We start from the raw sequence: 14,941 nt of genomic DNA, 5'->3' as shown, positions 1-14,941 counted from the left end.
GACGCCTGGGCCAGAATCTTCAAGATACCATTTCATGGAAATTTGTTCACCTCGGACATGGAGCATAACTTTAAGGTGCTACAGGGGTGGCACAGGGATCCCGCGAAGTTGTCGAAGATGTTCACGGGGAGCTCGCCTAGGTGTCCGAGAGGTTGTGGACAGCCTGGCACCAGAGGACACATGTGGTGGCTCCGCCCAAAAGTCCAGGACTACTGGGGCTCAGTGCAGGATTGGATGGCGGAGGTAATAGAAGAACGTTTGCCACTGAATCCCTTAACAATGTTGTTGGGTCTCCCCCCGGAGGAAACAGAGCTATATCAATACCCTAGGATGTGGGAAACCATGCTGAGGGCGGGCAGAGTGGCCCTTGCCCAGAAGTGGAAAAGCTCTGAGCCCCCCTCCAAAGAGCACTGGCTGCTAAAAGTGAAAAATATGTTCTTGATGGACAAACTAACTGCGATGGTGAACAAAGAAAGCAGCACGTTCCTCACAAACTGGTATGGTGTACAGCAGTCTTGGGGCTGGGATGTTCATTGATATGGACGTCAGGCTTCCGGCCTGAACGAGCCAAGACGGACCCCAAAAGGTGAGACAAGACGCCAGGGAGCCCACGACCTAGGGAAAAACAGCATCTGACCATCAGATGAAAGGCCACAATTCGCATCATCTCCACGGTACAGACGAAGGACTGAACATTGACATTCTCCCAAGGCAAATATAGGTTTTTTGGACACAGGGTAAGGGGGAGGGCAGGGGGTTGGGGTGGGGGTTGAGGGGATGTATGGGTTTTTTTTTTCTTGGGTTTTTGAAAGTTTGTTATTTCTAAAAATGCTAATAAAAACTAAAGTAAAAAAAAAAAACAAACGCACACATAAACCGCACCAACAGCACACAAGGTCTCACATTGGTCCGATATTCACACCAAAGCTCAGAGCACAGGGAAAACCAAACTGAAGCTGTCAAAAGCACACCACCTTCTCCCTTTCCTTTTCCCTCTTCACCCAACTAACCCTTTCCCGCCTTCTTGTTTGCAGATCCGCCTGGGGACCAATTCCATTGGTGATGATGCACAGTACAAATACATTTAACATTACCATTTAGTTAGTGGGTAAAGGGTGGATGTCTTAAACTACTGATGTGTTTGAGGCGGGGGAGATCAAAACTTTCAATCAGTGCAAATTGGATTTTTCAGTGGGGGGGGCGAGAGATTCTACTATGCACAATTAAGGCATTGGTTGCTACACCCAAGGAATAGGGAGGTGGCATCACAAGCCCTTGTACCCTTTGAAAAACTTATTATCGGACCCCGGGTACCAACACATGGTGGGCACAATTTACAAATATATCAAGCGGAATGAGGTTGTAGGTCAGACAATATATGAAGCATTGGGAGGATTCAGTCGGGGCTCCGATTTGAAGAGGAGTGGGCACAGCTATGGGTTAATACCCCCAAACTCACAAGGTCAATCCAATTGCAGGAGATATGGAGTCACATCGGAGTGAGATGCCACTGGTACATTCGCTTTACCCATAAGTGTTTTCCAAAGGTATCCAAGGAATACTGGAGTGGTTGTTGGCAGTCTTCCTTCTGTTTTGCTCAAGGGTGGGGGGGTGGTCCTCTATCTTTCCACAGCCCAAGAAGGGCAGCTGTGTGCCTGAAACTGAGGACTGGCTTAAGGTGCAGACACTCTTATACACAACCTCACCTTGGCTTATCTCACATCTGCCTTTTGAGCTGGTTCTCAATTTCATAACCATTTTGAATAGTGCACAAATCCTGATGGACAGCCTTTGGTGTATAGTATTGGGTTTTTGGACTGCACCAGCTCACCACCGTAGTCGTGTCGAAGCGAATAAACCTAGTCTAAGTTAAGGTGCAAGTCCTCGAATGCCGCCTCCCCCCGCCCCCCTAGAGATTTGGCACCATTCCACATTCAATCTTCTGGAACGTGAAACACAAGGGGCCTCAGAGCGACACACGAAGCTGTAGCAACTGCTGCTAGTGCCAACTTCCACTAGGCCAAGCACACAGTGAGAGCAATGGCTCCCAAGTCCATAGACTTAGCTGGAGTTGTTGTCCTGCTTTTCATTCATAGCTACACGTTTGTTGTCCTCTTGGAATGCATACTCTTTCCTACCCTCCCCCAGTTGTTCTTGAAACAGTGGAGTTTCCTTTTGTATGGTATGATTCCACACTTGCAAGGTGATCCTCTATGCAACGGATGCTAAATGGAATCTGGTTCCAGCTTGGACGGAGAAGGAAGGAATCCCCCCCCCCCCCCCCCCCCAATGTTGTTTTTGTTTTGCGACGGATGACGAGGAGTAGAGCTATGCCTGATCTCTGGTGGGCCTGGAGGGTGTGAGTTTGTGTTGCAGAGTTACTGGTTCTGTGCATTGATCGGTGGGTGATGAACATTGCCTTGAAGGTGGATCGTCGCCCGAACGGCAGCCAGTAAAGCATGCAGAGGGTGGGTATGATGCGTTCTCTAGGGCAAGAAGGAGCCTTGATGCAGTGTTGTGATGGAATTACCTTCGACAGGCTCTTTGAGATTTCACTGATCACCAAGTGTTCTCGCCAAGCTTTTGTTCTGATGATTTCCCTGATTGCTGTTTCTTAGCACCTAGATGCCCTTGGGCCTTACGCCACGCATTGTAAATATCAATAGAATACAATGCAGGAGCCTCAAGGTATAGGGTGTTAACATAGTCCAAGCGTGAGAGAAGGATTGCCACAACTCTGCGGGAAGGTTAGGTAGGGGGAAGATGCATTGGAGCATGTGTAAGTAGCAGGTTTTTGTCACTGATGTGATGGTGTCAGGTCGGAGTCTATAGTGCATCCAGGGTTGTGTTGGAGGGGGATGGGACTAGTTTGTGCTGCTGAGGGGTGGGTTGGGGCAAGAGGGCTGTTCCCACAGATAAGGATTTCAGTTTTTCTGGGGTTGTGAAGGTAGCTAGCAGTCATCCAGTGGTCGATTTAGTGAGTCATGATGCGTGGTCTGGAGAGGAAGGGCTCTTTCTGATCTTGAAGATTTGGGTGTCATCTGCATAGTTCTAGCAAGCCAGGCCGTGTGAGCTGGGAGAGAACTCGGGTAGATGTTGAACAGCAGAGGGGGAAGCGGTGCCCTGTGGTACTCTGTGCGTTGCAAGGTGGGGAGTCTCGGAGAAGGTAGGCATGTGCATTATTTGGCATCTGTTGGAGAGGAAGAAGGAAATCCACTTCAGTGCTGCACCCCTAATGCTGAGGGTGGGGTCTGGTGTTGAAGGCTGCCGAGAACTAGAGTAGGATTAGTGCGGCACAACCTTTCGAGTCTGAGGTTCTTTTGAGATCATCCCGATGGAGACTAGGCACGATTCAGTTCCTTGTAAAGGTCTGAAGCCAGTGGGCAGGGTCGAGAAGCAGGTTGGTTTCTGTGAAGAGGCATAGCATGGTGTAGGCTGTTATGTCAATTAGTTTTTTTTTAATGTTTTAAAAACACTTTTTAGCATGGGTTTGATATGAGGTCTTAATCTGCTGGGGAAAGTGCCTGAGGTGAGAAACGAGTTAATGAGTTGTGTAGTCTCCCACAGGGTTACTACATCAATTCTTGTTTACCAGCGACATGGGGCGAGGCTTGGCAGTCTGGGGCACCAGGGAGACTAGGGGTCAAATGTGACCTGGAACACCAATCGGATGCTTGGAGGGGGGAGGAGTGACTGGGTCTCCAGCCCAGAGGAAGCATGATGGTGCCCTGCGGCACTTGGAATGCAAATCAATTCAAGCAGAAATGGCAAATACCTGTTTGCACATGCACACAAAGCTAATAATGTCTCGCTCTCCAAGAGATTAGCTTGCACCAATGGCCAGGGTTGAGTACAAATTCTGTGGCCCAAGTCATTCAATTTTTGAGCTTGCTGCATGTGTTTATCATGGGTATTTTGTGTATCTCTGTGTTTGCTACTTGCACAAAACTTGCTAGATAAAACCCTTGCTAAAGACATTTACTTAGGACTATAGACACTTGCCCATACATTAACACTTAGCCATCTTCTTCCTTTTTATAGGTCAACTATATGAAGGTTATGATGAAGAGTATGACTGCCCTGTTCTAGATGAAGATAGAGTGAGTATTTATCGTACTATATTGTTGCTTACTATTCTGCGTTTGTAGGCTATGTGCATTATTTTGTCGGTTGTTTACCTCTCCAGGTGATTGATGAACTTGAAGACAGGATGTCTGGAGGTGGAATGATTGTTGATTACCATGGTTGCGACTTCTTCCCAGAGCGGTGGTTTCAGATAGTATTTGTTCTCCGTACTGACAATACATTGCTCTATGAGCGGCTGGAAGGCAGGTAAGAACCGAAGAAAGCTGATTGTGCAGGTTTTTCCTAGTCGTAGCTCAGTGAGGATGTCTTCGGTTTGATATTTTCAAATCTTGCTCCTTGTAATACCTGTAAGAATAGGCTGGTTACTTAAACAACTGAACACATATAAGTTATGCTCTTAGCAAGTTTCAAATCCAGGGTTGTGAAGATGTGAAGTAAATGGATCTAAAACGTGTTTGTTTTTAAAGGCATCACTAGTTGAAATGCTATTACTAACTAGGAATGTTAGGTAGTGGCTCCATTGTTTGTTCGTGTATGGGGATCAAAATAAATATTTGACCTGGAGCTAAAAGTAGCTCCTGTGGGGGTGTTCCTCTTTCGCTGTTTCTTGCTGGTGAGTCACCCTCCTGAGAACATGGATTTCTTTTTTTTTTGTTGTGCATTTCTGTTGTAAGAGAAGCTCTGGATTTACTGGGTTCTCCCTCTGTCTCAGAACCAAATCTACTGTGACTGGCACCATAAATGCTTTTTCTGTTCCTGCTAAATTCTGCACACTAATCTTTAGAGGTCCCCTTAGTCCTGGAGTAGTGGGATTTTTGTAGGCCCCCCTCTATTACGAATCACCATTGACTGACTTTCGGGAGTCTGCTGCATTTCTCCATCCTTCTCTGGCTGTCTTTAACGTGGAGCTGTCACTCTTCAAGGGGGGGGGGGGCTTAATCTATTCATGTCCCCTGTGGTTGGTTGCTTCTTTGGCTGCATCTGTTGGTAGAACTACTATTATTACTATGGCAGTCATAACTGTGGTCTGTTGTCTTTGTTGTTTTCTGTGGACAAAACTTTAACAGTTTAACACCTACAAACTACTTTTAAATGGTCTCGTTAAGCACCCTTCTGCCAATCATGTTGCCGTCTCTCTGTGTAGCTCTTTACAAGATAGGTCAGGATGGGGACCGTTAACCGGGTAGAGGGAGAGTCTGTGGAAGAAGCAGTACACTATTGTGTTTATTAAGAACTGATTTGGATTGTAAGACCCGAAAATGCTGCACCACTCCAAAAACCAGTATAGGAGTTAAAGAAGGTAGTTAATGGCGGCTTCGCTGTGGGGATATTGGCACACAACATAGTGCTATTCAAAAATGAACTAAAGGTTTATAAAGAAGTGTAAATTGAACTATTTATGAAGCTTCTAAAATTACTCATTTAAATCCGTAAAAGAATAACAAATGTGCTGTAGTGATGAAAATGTCACACTGAAATATCATCACAGGGCTAGAGTCACCTGTACAAATGTACTACATGGCCATGAGTTTCGCCATGAACGGCTTTATCAAGACAGAACATTTATTTTTAAAAATGTTTTATTTCACCTCTTTTGGCATTTCCATAAACGTAACAGAAACAAGGCTACTCAGCTACATTTTAAATCTCCTGTATTACACAATACCTTCCAATTCTTACAACTTGACTGTTCTAATAGATATGTCTTAACTGAAAACCCCTCTAACCACATCCCCATCTTTTTCCCTGTCCGACCAGTTTTCCACTTTTAGTCACAAATTGTAACACTAAGTAAAAAGGAAAAGGTCAGGCGAACACTCGTTCCCATCATATAATCCTTAAACTAGTAATAACAGGGTTTGATCCCAAATGTGAGTGGTAACGGGGTTAAATCCCACAAAATGTTAAAAAAAAATATACCGGGGTTAAATCCCAACTGCCAGTTCAAATGCACAGCAGTTCTGCTCCTACAAGTACTTTCGAGTCTCCAACTCTCTTCAGGGGGTAGCCTAGCCGCCATTTCTGCTTCAAAAATTGTAGGCTGCAACTATCTTTCCTTCCTCGAATTCTCAGTTCCTCCCTCACGCCCCTCGCCTCTTGGTTGAGGTCCTCCCTACAATCTGTGGTCAACTGCGCTCCGCTTCTCCAAGACCCTTATTTACTCCCTCAGCCCTCTCTATAAGGGTGCGCTCCCTCTTCCTGCATGCCCCGTCTCTGATCAATATCCCTCTCCATCTGACCTTACACGGCATCTCACACTGTCCCTGCGCACCTCCCCAGTGTCATTAAGCTCAAAACATTCTGTAATACCCTTCTTCAGCTCTTCCTTAAAACATGGGTCCGCCCTCATTGCAACTCCGCTTCGAGCCCCTGGTGGGAAAAAGGCCATCCGACCAACATCATGTCATGATCAGACCAACCAATAGGATGGATATCTGACCCCAACGCTAAGTCCCATAAGTCCTTGGATATGTATAGGTAATCTCTTCTTGTCAGGGTCCCCCGTGTGGGGTGGAATTAAAAAGTGTACCCCGGACTGCGCATGCGGAGCTAAGAATACCGGCTCCCGGCGGACGCTGCATTAATCCTGAAAATAAACCCCTTTTCACTGAATTATCCCACCCCAGCAGCACACGAGAAGCACCGGACCGCTCTGGGAGACATTGGCCGCATCCCTGAGCAGAATCGGAACGAGGGGAGTGTGCTACAGCCTGTGTCTCCAGACTGGCGGGCTGCAGCCATTGAGGCTCTGGCGCAGCTGCTGCCCACTCCCTCCCCCTTCACGGAGCGGCGGAGGCAGAGGATCCTGGACGGGAGGACGACCCGAACCATACCACTGAGCTGCCTGCAGTCCCGGCGGCACCTTGCCCATACCGCCGCAGAGACCTGCGGGGGGAGACACACGCAGCCGCCAACGTGCGACTGGCAACCCGTTCGCCCCCGGCGGAACCACGTGTGAGAGGGGTCCCAGAGCCTACCCGCCCGCGGCTTGGACTCGCGCTGCGGGCTTGTCCCCGGAGGAAGGCCCCCTTCAGCGAGACTACAACACAGAGGGTTGAGCTGCAGCAAGGCAAGAGAGCCGTGTGCTGCGCTCCCCGGCTGATGCAAGATGCGCCCCAACACAAGGTACGAGTGTGTATGAACTGTGGAACTGGCCTGTCTCCCCCTCGGGGCCCTCTGTGCAACCAAAACCATCTGCAGAATCATAGAAACCACAATGGGGGCACTCAATGTGATGTGGATAGACATTTGCCTGCCCCACACCAGCATATGGAAAAGAGGCACGGTCCTCCTCACGAGGCCTCAGCGCAGCTCTGCTAAGACCACTTTGTGTCGGGGATAGGCGCGTGCCAGTGCCGTACCACTTTGTGGACAAGGCCTTCCGCGCGGGGCCGAACTACGAGTGGGTGGGTGGGTGGGTGAGTGGGTGGGTGGGTGGGTGAGTGAGTGAGTGGGTGAGTGGGTGGGTGAGTGGGTGGGTGGGTGGGTGAAAGGCACTCCTCCCTGCAACTAACTGAGACTCCCCTAGCCTAAGCGGGACCCGCGGGATCCCCCCCCCCCCCCCCCCCCCCTCGCCCTTCTCCTCCACTAAGTGGCAACCGCAGTCGGTGGAGACATGCCAAAACGACCCCCAAGAGGCATTACTACCTCGCGCAGGCTCTCCGACCCTGGAAGAGAGATTGACACTTGCAGTGGTTGCGCTGTTGCCTCCCTAGACGTGACCTTTGCATGGATTAGCACTGAGCACCCTGAACAGCCTCTACACGACCACCTGATCTATACAGGACCTCTCCCGATCCCGCATCCAACCCTGGTGTGACGACGAGAAGTACCCGGATCCCTGCCACGCAAGGCTGCTCGATCACGACATGAGAAAGGAGAAATCCAAGCGGCAAACGCTACAAAGCAAAATGGACCTCTACACCGTGGGGGGCTCCTCCCCATCGTGAGTCTCAGCCCCCAGAAGGGGAAGGCGCCTCCGGAGAGCCCTGTGAAACCCCCTCCCCCCCCCCCCCCCCCCCCCCCCCCCCCGCTTTCATGACGTCTGACAGAGAAATAGATCGGAGACTCAAGGACATCCTTGGAACTCAAAATGGGCGGCCTATACTCTGAGGTGTCCCTCATACATCAAGACCTCCGCAACCTATCGACCAGGGTGGGAGAAGCGGAACAGAGAGTGTCTGACACAGAAGACACGGTCCATCGACTGGAACAGCAACTCGCCACGATCGCCCAAAAAGTGGCTCAACTGGAAAACCGTGCTGAAGATAGTGAGGGGAGGGCACGGCGCAATAATCTCAGGATCCTCAGAATACCAGAGAAAGAAGAAGGCCCCAGCGCAGAACTCTTCTTAGAAGATTGGCTCACCCATGTCTTTGCCCCTAAAAAAGCTATCCAAATTATTTTCCGTGGAGAGGGCACACAGAGTCCCCACCGGCCAACCTACACCGGGAGCCCCGCCCTGAGCAATAATTGCACGTCTACTGAATTACCGCGACCGGGATGCGATCCTACAAATGGCAAGGGCTTCCGGCCCGATCACACAGCGGCTACAGGGTCGGTTTCTATCCCGATTACACTAAAGAAGTCCAAAAAGCCCGCCAGTCATTTGACTCCGTCAAGAAGAAGCTCCAGTCGCTATCTATCAAATATGCCCTCTTCTTTCCGGCATTGCTAAAAGTCAATTACGAGGGCACTACTCATCTGTTTTACAACCCTAAAGACGCATGGGACTGGCTTGAAACCCAAGTTCTCACGGACTCCAGAGTGAGGCGTATGCCATCAGGTCCGCCCACACAGAAGCCTTGGTCTGGGCGGCCTGCGCCCCTCTTTCTCCGACCGTTGCGGACGACGATCCGCCGGGGACCCCTACAGAAAAGGGATGAAGACCATGCAGTATGGGGACTAATTTGCAGCTCAATAGTATGGGAGTGCTCACTTAACGGCTGCCGTCCCTGATGCGGCGCGCGAGCTTTCGCAGTCCGGGCTATCCCGAAGAAGTTTAATGTTTGGGCGACAGGTGCTCCCAGTTGAGGGGGGGGGGGGGGGGAGTACAGGGGGGGGGGAGTTTAAGGGATGTAAAAAAACAGAATCAAGGAATGAGAAGGCATGAGACAGATAAACGCCGGCAAGGGAATCAAGCGCTGTCTATGGGCAAGACCGTCGACGCGACTATCATTCAGGCAGTAGGTACCCCACTACGAAATGACCCTCGGACGTCTCCCCCAAAAGTACATCGCTACACGCCTCCCGAAAGTGTGCGACCGCCACTGATCCTCTCTGATGCCCCGATAAGAGACCCACGCAGATAGAATGAAATCCAAATAAGTAACTGTACTGTCCTGGAACCTTAACGGCCTCGGCTCCAGCATAAAGCGAAGATTGGTGCTCCAGTACCTTAACCGATACTCGCCAGACATCTTCTAAACGAAACACATTTGATAGGCACAAGCACCAACTTCTTTAAAAGATCCAACTACTCACACACCTACCATGCCAGATTCACGAAAGGAGCCTGGGGCACGATGGTACTAGTCCACAAGCAAGTCCCCCTACAGGTTAGGAAGGTCAAAACCGACCCCCGGGGCCGCTACGTAATGATACTTGCCGACATCTGGGGCGAGAAATTGGGCCTCGCTGCAGTCTGCCTTCCCCCCCCCCCCCCCCCACGCATACGAAAGAACTGCTCTCCGAACTACGGAACCTGCTCCTGGATGAAGAGGCCGATGTATGGGTGATTGGTGGGGACTTTAACGACGTGATGGACACTGCAGTCGATAGATCTCACAGGAGATCTGGAACCCGCCCCGCCTCCACACCACTCGCCATGTTCGCCGAAGCTCTGGGAATGACGGACGCATGGTGCTCTCTTCATAACGATGAGGCTGTTTTTTCCTTTTTCTCTGGCGTTCACAAGTCGTTCTCCGGGATTGATTATGCCTTCATCCCCCGCAACATAAATCGCAGGCTCCTAGGCGCTGAATTCCTAGCAAGGGGTATTTCGGACTACACTCCGCTCCTTCTAACCGTGAAGAACTCCTCCCGATGTCCTGATCGTAACTGGCGCTTAAACACATATCACCTACGTCTCCCTGAAATTGCGGAGGAACTGGAAAAAAAGACGGAATATTTTGAAAACAACGAAGGCTCAGTGGACTGCCCGATCTCGATCTGGGAGGCGTACAAGACTGTCCTCCGTGGGGAAGCTATTGTGACAGTCTCAGCCCACCAACAACGGCAAGCCCAAAGGATCAAAGAAGCAGAAGCACGAGTCCTGGAGTGCGAACGACAAATCCTAGAACACAGCACCCAAGAGGCAAAAGAGACTCTGCTTACGGCACAAGACGCCCTTAGCAACCTGGCTCTAGACAATGCACGAACAGCCCATCAGCTAGTCCGGAGCCAAATCTATGAACGAGGCAACAAAGCAAACAAGACCCTGGCCTGGTTGGAGAGGCGCGAACAAAGCAGGGGACACGTCCGGGCCATCAAGTCTCCAGACGGAACATTGCTCACAGATGACTCCGACATTGTTGAAGCATTTGCCGCCTACTAGAAGAATCTCTACACCCCACCCGCCGAGAGCCCGCCTTCCGAACCCTCATGCTACCTTGACGGGATTGAGATCCCGAAACTTTCACAGCGCCAAACGGATCTCCTGAACGCTGAAATCACTGTAACCGAGGTACAAGAGGCGCTTGCACAGCTCCAACCCGGGAAAACCCCGGACCCAACGGGTTCCCTACAGAGACATGGAAATGCCTCGGTGGCACACTACCCACCCACATGCACCGTATGTTCATACGCAGCAAAGAGCTAGGGGCACTTCCCCCGGACCTCAGGAAGGCATGCAGTCGTCATACATAAATCCGGGAAACCCCCCGAGGAATGTGCCTCCTATCGTCCCATATCCCTGATCAACGGTGAAGCCAAGGTCCTCGCCAGAGCACTCGCCAACAGACTGCTGCAGGTGATAGAGACCCTCGTCCACCCAGACCAATGTGGATTCATGCCCAATAAATCCACTCGCATGAACCTACGTAGAGTTCAACTGGCGCAGAGTAGAGCCAAGGAAATACCAGCCCCACTTGCCCTCCTTGCGGTGGACTTTGAAAAGGCATTTGACTCTGTGGGGTGGGAGGCTTTGTGGGCAATCATGGCTCGGATGAACCTGGGGCAAACGTTTCTATCTTGGGTTAAACTTCTCTATGCATTCCCAGAGGCCATGGTGAGGGTGAACGGAAGGTCCTCTGAATCATTTCCCTTGGGCCGAGGTACGAGGCAGGGATGCCCGCTCTTCCTGCTTCTTTTCCTCCTAGCCATCGAACCACTCGCAATTGAGCTTAGGACTAACGCCAACTGGACAGGATTTGTCTGGCCGGGGGGAGGGGAAGACCGACTATCGCTCTACGCAAATGACCTCCTCATATACCTCAGTAACCCGAGCACTTCCTGCCTGACTGTCTCCCTCATTCTTGGGGAGTATCAGAACTTTGCGGGCCTAAAAGTGAATGAAACCAAAACCATTTACTTCCCGATCCAGGGGGGGCGAGTCTGCGATCCCTGAGACCTGTCCATATCCTGTCTCTATTAGGGAATTTAAATACCTGGGTATACGGCTCGATCCGACACTGGGAGGGTTCCTACAACCAGTAATTGAGCGGTTCAATAGGGATACCTCCCACTGGCAATCACTCCCCCTATCACTAATGGCAGAGCTGCGCTATTCAAGATGATGACCCTCCCCAGACTACTGTAAGTCCTCCAAAACACCCCACTTGTCATCCCCCGAGAAACCTTCGCACTCATTGACGGACACCTTCGCACACTGCTGTGGGGTGGGCAACAACCCAGAATCGCCCTTGATACGCTCCAGCGATCAGTATGGGAGGGAGGCATCGGTTTACCCTGCATGCGCACCTATTACCTTGCGGCACAGATCGGAGTAGTAAACGACTGGATACACGCAGACCCCACACTCCCCCCACATCTGTATTGAAATAGAGATCATGGCCCCGCTAACCCCACTACAGATCCTGTACGCCACCCACGACCAACCCCCGATGTTACCCAGAATGATGCACCATATCTGCCAGGCCTGGCGGGATGCGCACAAACTAATTGGCTGGAAAGGAAAGCCAACGCTTTCCCAACCCCTATGGCACAACGCGCTCCTCCCGTAAATGGTGAAAATGGGCTCTTTCGGTCACTGGCGGGCAAAAGGGATCCACACGTGACACAAGGGGGGTCACCTCCTGGACTTCGAGGCCATGCAAGCGCAATTTGACCTGGCACCCATGGATCGGTTTCGACATGCACAGCTGGCCCACGCCATCCGCACCCAATTCCCTGATACAACAAACATTCCCCCCTGTTCTCCCATCGAAACCAATGTCCTCCCGCAATGCATTGCCTCTAAGGTCACGTCCACTCTCTATCAAGCCCTTAACTCCTTTGGGGCTACTCGGCTCGATGGGCTCAGGGAGAAGTGGGAAAGAGATATAGGTCAGCTGGAACCAGAACACTGGGTCGAGGCATTAATGTTCCCTAGGAAACAGGGAAGAGCTGTATTAACATGATCTTGGCTGCCCTGGCGACGCCTGTCCCTAGGGATCCCAAAATGGTACTCTTAGGCATCGGGGGTGAAGTTGACCTCTCAAAATATGAAAAAATGTTTCTGGCAATAGCATTGGAGCAGGCAAAAGGCTAATCGCGGGCAAATGGGGCTCTGCCGACCCACTATCTCTGAACCGCTGGAGTAATGTGCTGGACAGATGTGCGACTTTGGAACGCCTGATCTATAACGCACGGGGCTGCCCCCGCAAATTCGAAAAAGTATGGGGTAAATGGCTTGACGCTCGCTGATATTCGTTAATGAATGTTGATCGGTACTGCTGTTAACATTGGTTACCTACCTTGTCTTACAAATGTCTCACGGCCCTTGGCCCTGCAGGGCTCCTCTTGCTTTTGATACTGCCATACTGCCTTGGTCTGATGTATGCCTATGATTCATGCTTATATTGATGTTGTGTTGTTTAAACTCAATAAACAGAGTTTAAAAAAAAAAGTGTACCCCCTGACACATGGATGAAGGTGGCGTCATATATCGCACATCCCGTATAGCTCCAAGCTCAATCCCAGTTCCCTTCCCACCTGATTCTGTGGCTCCTGCTCCCCTGGAGTTACCCGGATTGTCGCTCCATGCTGACCTCTAAACAGAAATTGAAGTCTCCACCCAATATGAAGTGTCCCCCACCCTCAATTTTCTTTTCCAGGAACCTCAGTTGACCTCGATTGTGGGCGTACATCGTGGCAAATGTGAACCTGATTCCACGAATCAGACCCAAAATTAAAACCGCCCTTCCCTCAACATCTGACCACACCTTTGTAACCTCCAATCTGAGCCCCCTACAGACCAGAATCCCAACCCTGTTATCTCTAACCCCAATATTGCCCCCCCCCCCATCCCACCAGACCACACAGGATCCTTTGTTCTTCGTCCCTCAAGTATTTAGTCTCCTGGAGGAATAGGACATCAATCCCAGATCTTCAAAATTCCCCTGCGACCAGGGACTGCTTAGTCGGGGGAGTTCAGCCCCTTCACATTCAGCATACATACCTTCAGGCTGTCCTCATCCCCCCCCCCCCTCTTAAGTTACCCATACCCTAATCTTGTTTTCCACCTCTCTAACCACCAGGGAGTTGCTTCTCCCCATTGCACCTGACCAGCACAGGAGTGTGCGTATCCTTGTCGGATCAGGAAATACTAGTACCCCATTGACTTTCGAGGGCCCCCTCCATTTACTTTTACTAGGAACCCAGGCCCCAGCTCATGGCTCCACCCTCCAGAGTTCCCCCACCCTCAACTAGCATTAAAAAAAAAAAAATGCAGCTGCTCACACACTCCATAATCCCCACATATCCAGCTGCAATAATAAAATCCTTGAACCTGGTCCCCCGTATTCCCACTACCACCCCCCCACCCCACACCACCCCCCCACACCCCCTCCTACTCCAAGCCAACTGACCGATCAAACTACTGCAGCCGGTATACTTCCGGCGGCCCGTAATATGTTCAGGCGCGCCAGCCGGAGGAGTATTCAGCTTCAGAAACTTCACAGATCCGGCGACCCGCTTCCTTCTAGGGCCCTTGATAAGCCATTGTCTGTCCGCATCACCTTCACCTTGTGAGCCTGAGGCTCCTCCTCTCCCCCCAGAAGCTCCCCAATCGTTTTCGTTTATTTCTTCCTCCGTAGCAAGTCTGTAATTCAGGCCCTCCAGTTCAACAGAAATGGCAAACTGGAATCCCCACCTGTACCAAACTCATCAGGGGGGACACCAAGGTGAGGGGTTTTGAGGTTGAGAGCCCCAACAGGGTGGGTGGGGGCCACATTACCAGTACTCTCCCACATTATCCATGTTACCAGTCCTCTCCCATGACCTCCATCTGTTGTGGCCAAGAAGAACAAGACTAAGACTGTAAATTGGAAGAATAAAAGAAAATACTTATGATTAAACGGAGATTGCTAATAGAACCTCCCTCCCTCATTCAGTGCTGAGTTTGGCGCTGTCAACAAACACCACGATGGCCCCAATAGGATAACGGGCGAAACATACACCCTGATAAAAGAAATTAATCGGTTCCTCAGAGCAGACCAGTATGGCTGGGGTGGGGGAGGGGGCGAAGGCCACAATAAATAAGGAGTATTGCATCTTGTTTTACGAGAATCAAAAGGGGGCATCGACATGGGCGTGCCTGTAACCCTATCCCTAACGTGACATGTAGTGTACCCAAAATCCCTCACGCGTCGAGGTCCCTCAAATTGTTTTTTTCTGCCCAGCTATCTGGTCGCCT

The 14,941-nt window shown here is 50.7% G+C and overlaps 1 protein-coding gene across 1 annotated transcript in view; it reads left to right on the top strand.

Annotated features, from left to right (window-relative positions):
• Window positions 1-14,941, top strand: part of AK6 (adenylate kinase 6) — a 105,914-nt gene that overhangs the window by 56,271 nt on the left and 34,702 nt on the right. Inside the window, exons 3-4 of the mRNA XM_069627540.1 lie at window positions 4,042-4,100; window positions 4,187-4,332. Coding sequence (XP_069483641.1) covers window positions 4,042-4,100; window positions 4,187-4,332 — 205 coding nt within the window. The remainder of the gene's footprint in view (window positions 1-4,041; window positions 4,101-4,186; window positions 4,333-14,941) is intronic.

The sequence above is a fragment of the Ambystoma mexicanum genome, chromosome 6p (genome assembly GCF_040938575.1).
Source record: "Ambystoma mexicanum isolate Mex_15411 chromosome 6p, UKY_AmexF1_1, whole genome shotgun sequence".
NCBI lineage: Eukaryota > Metazoa > Chordata > Amphibia > Caudata > Ambystomatidae > Ambystoma > Ambystoma mexicanum.
The sequence above is the reverse complement of the archived record's forward strand: the minus strand, read 5'-3'. Positions and strand labels throughout refer to the sequence as shown.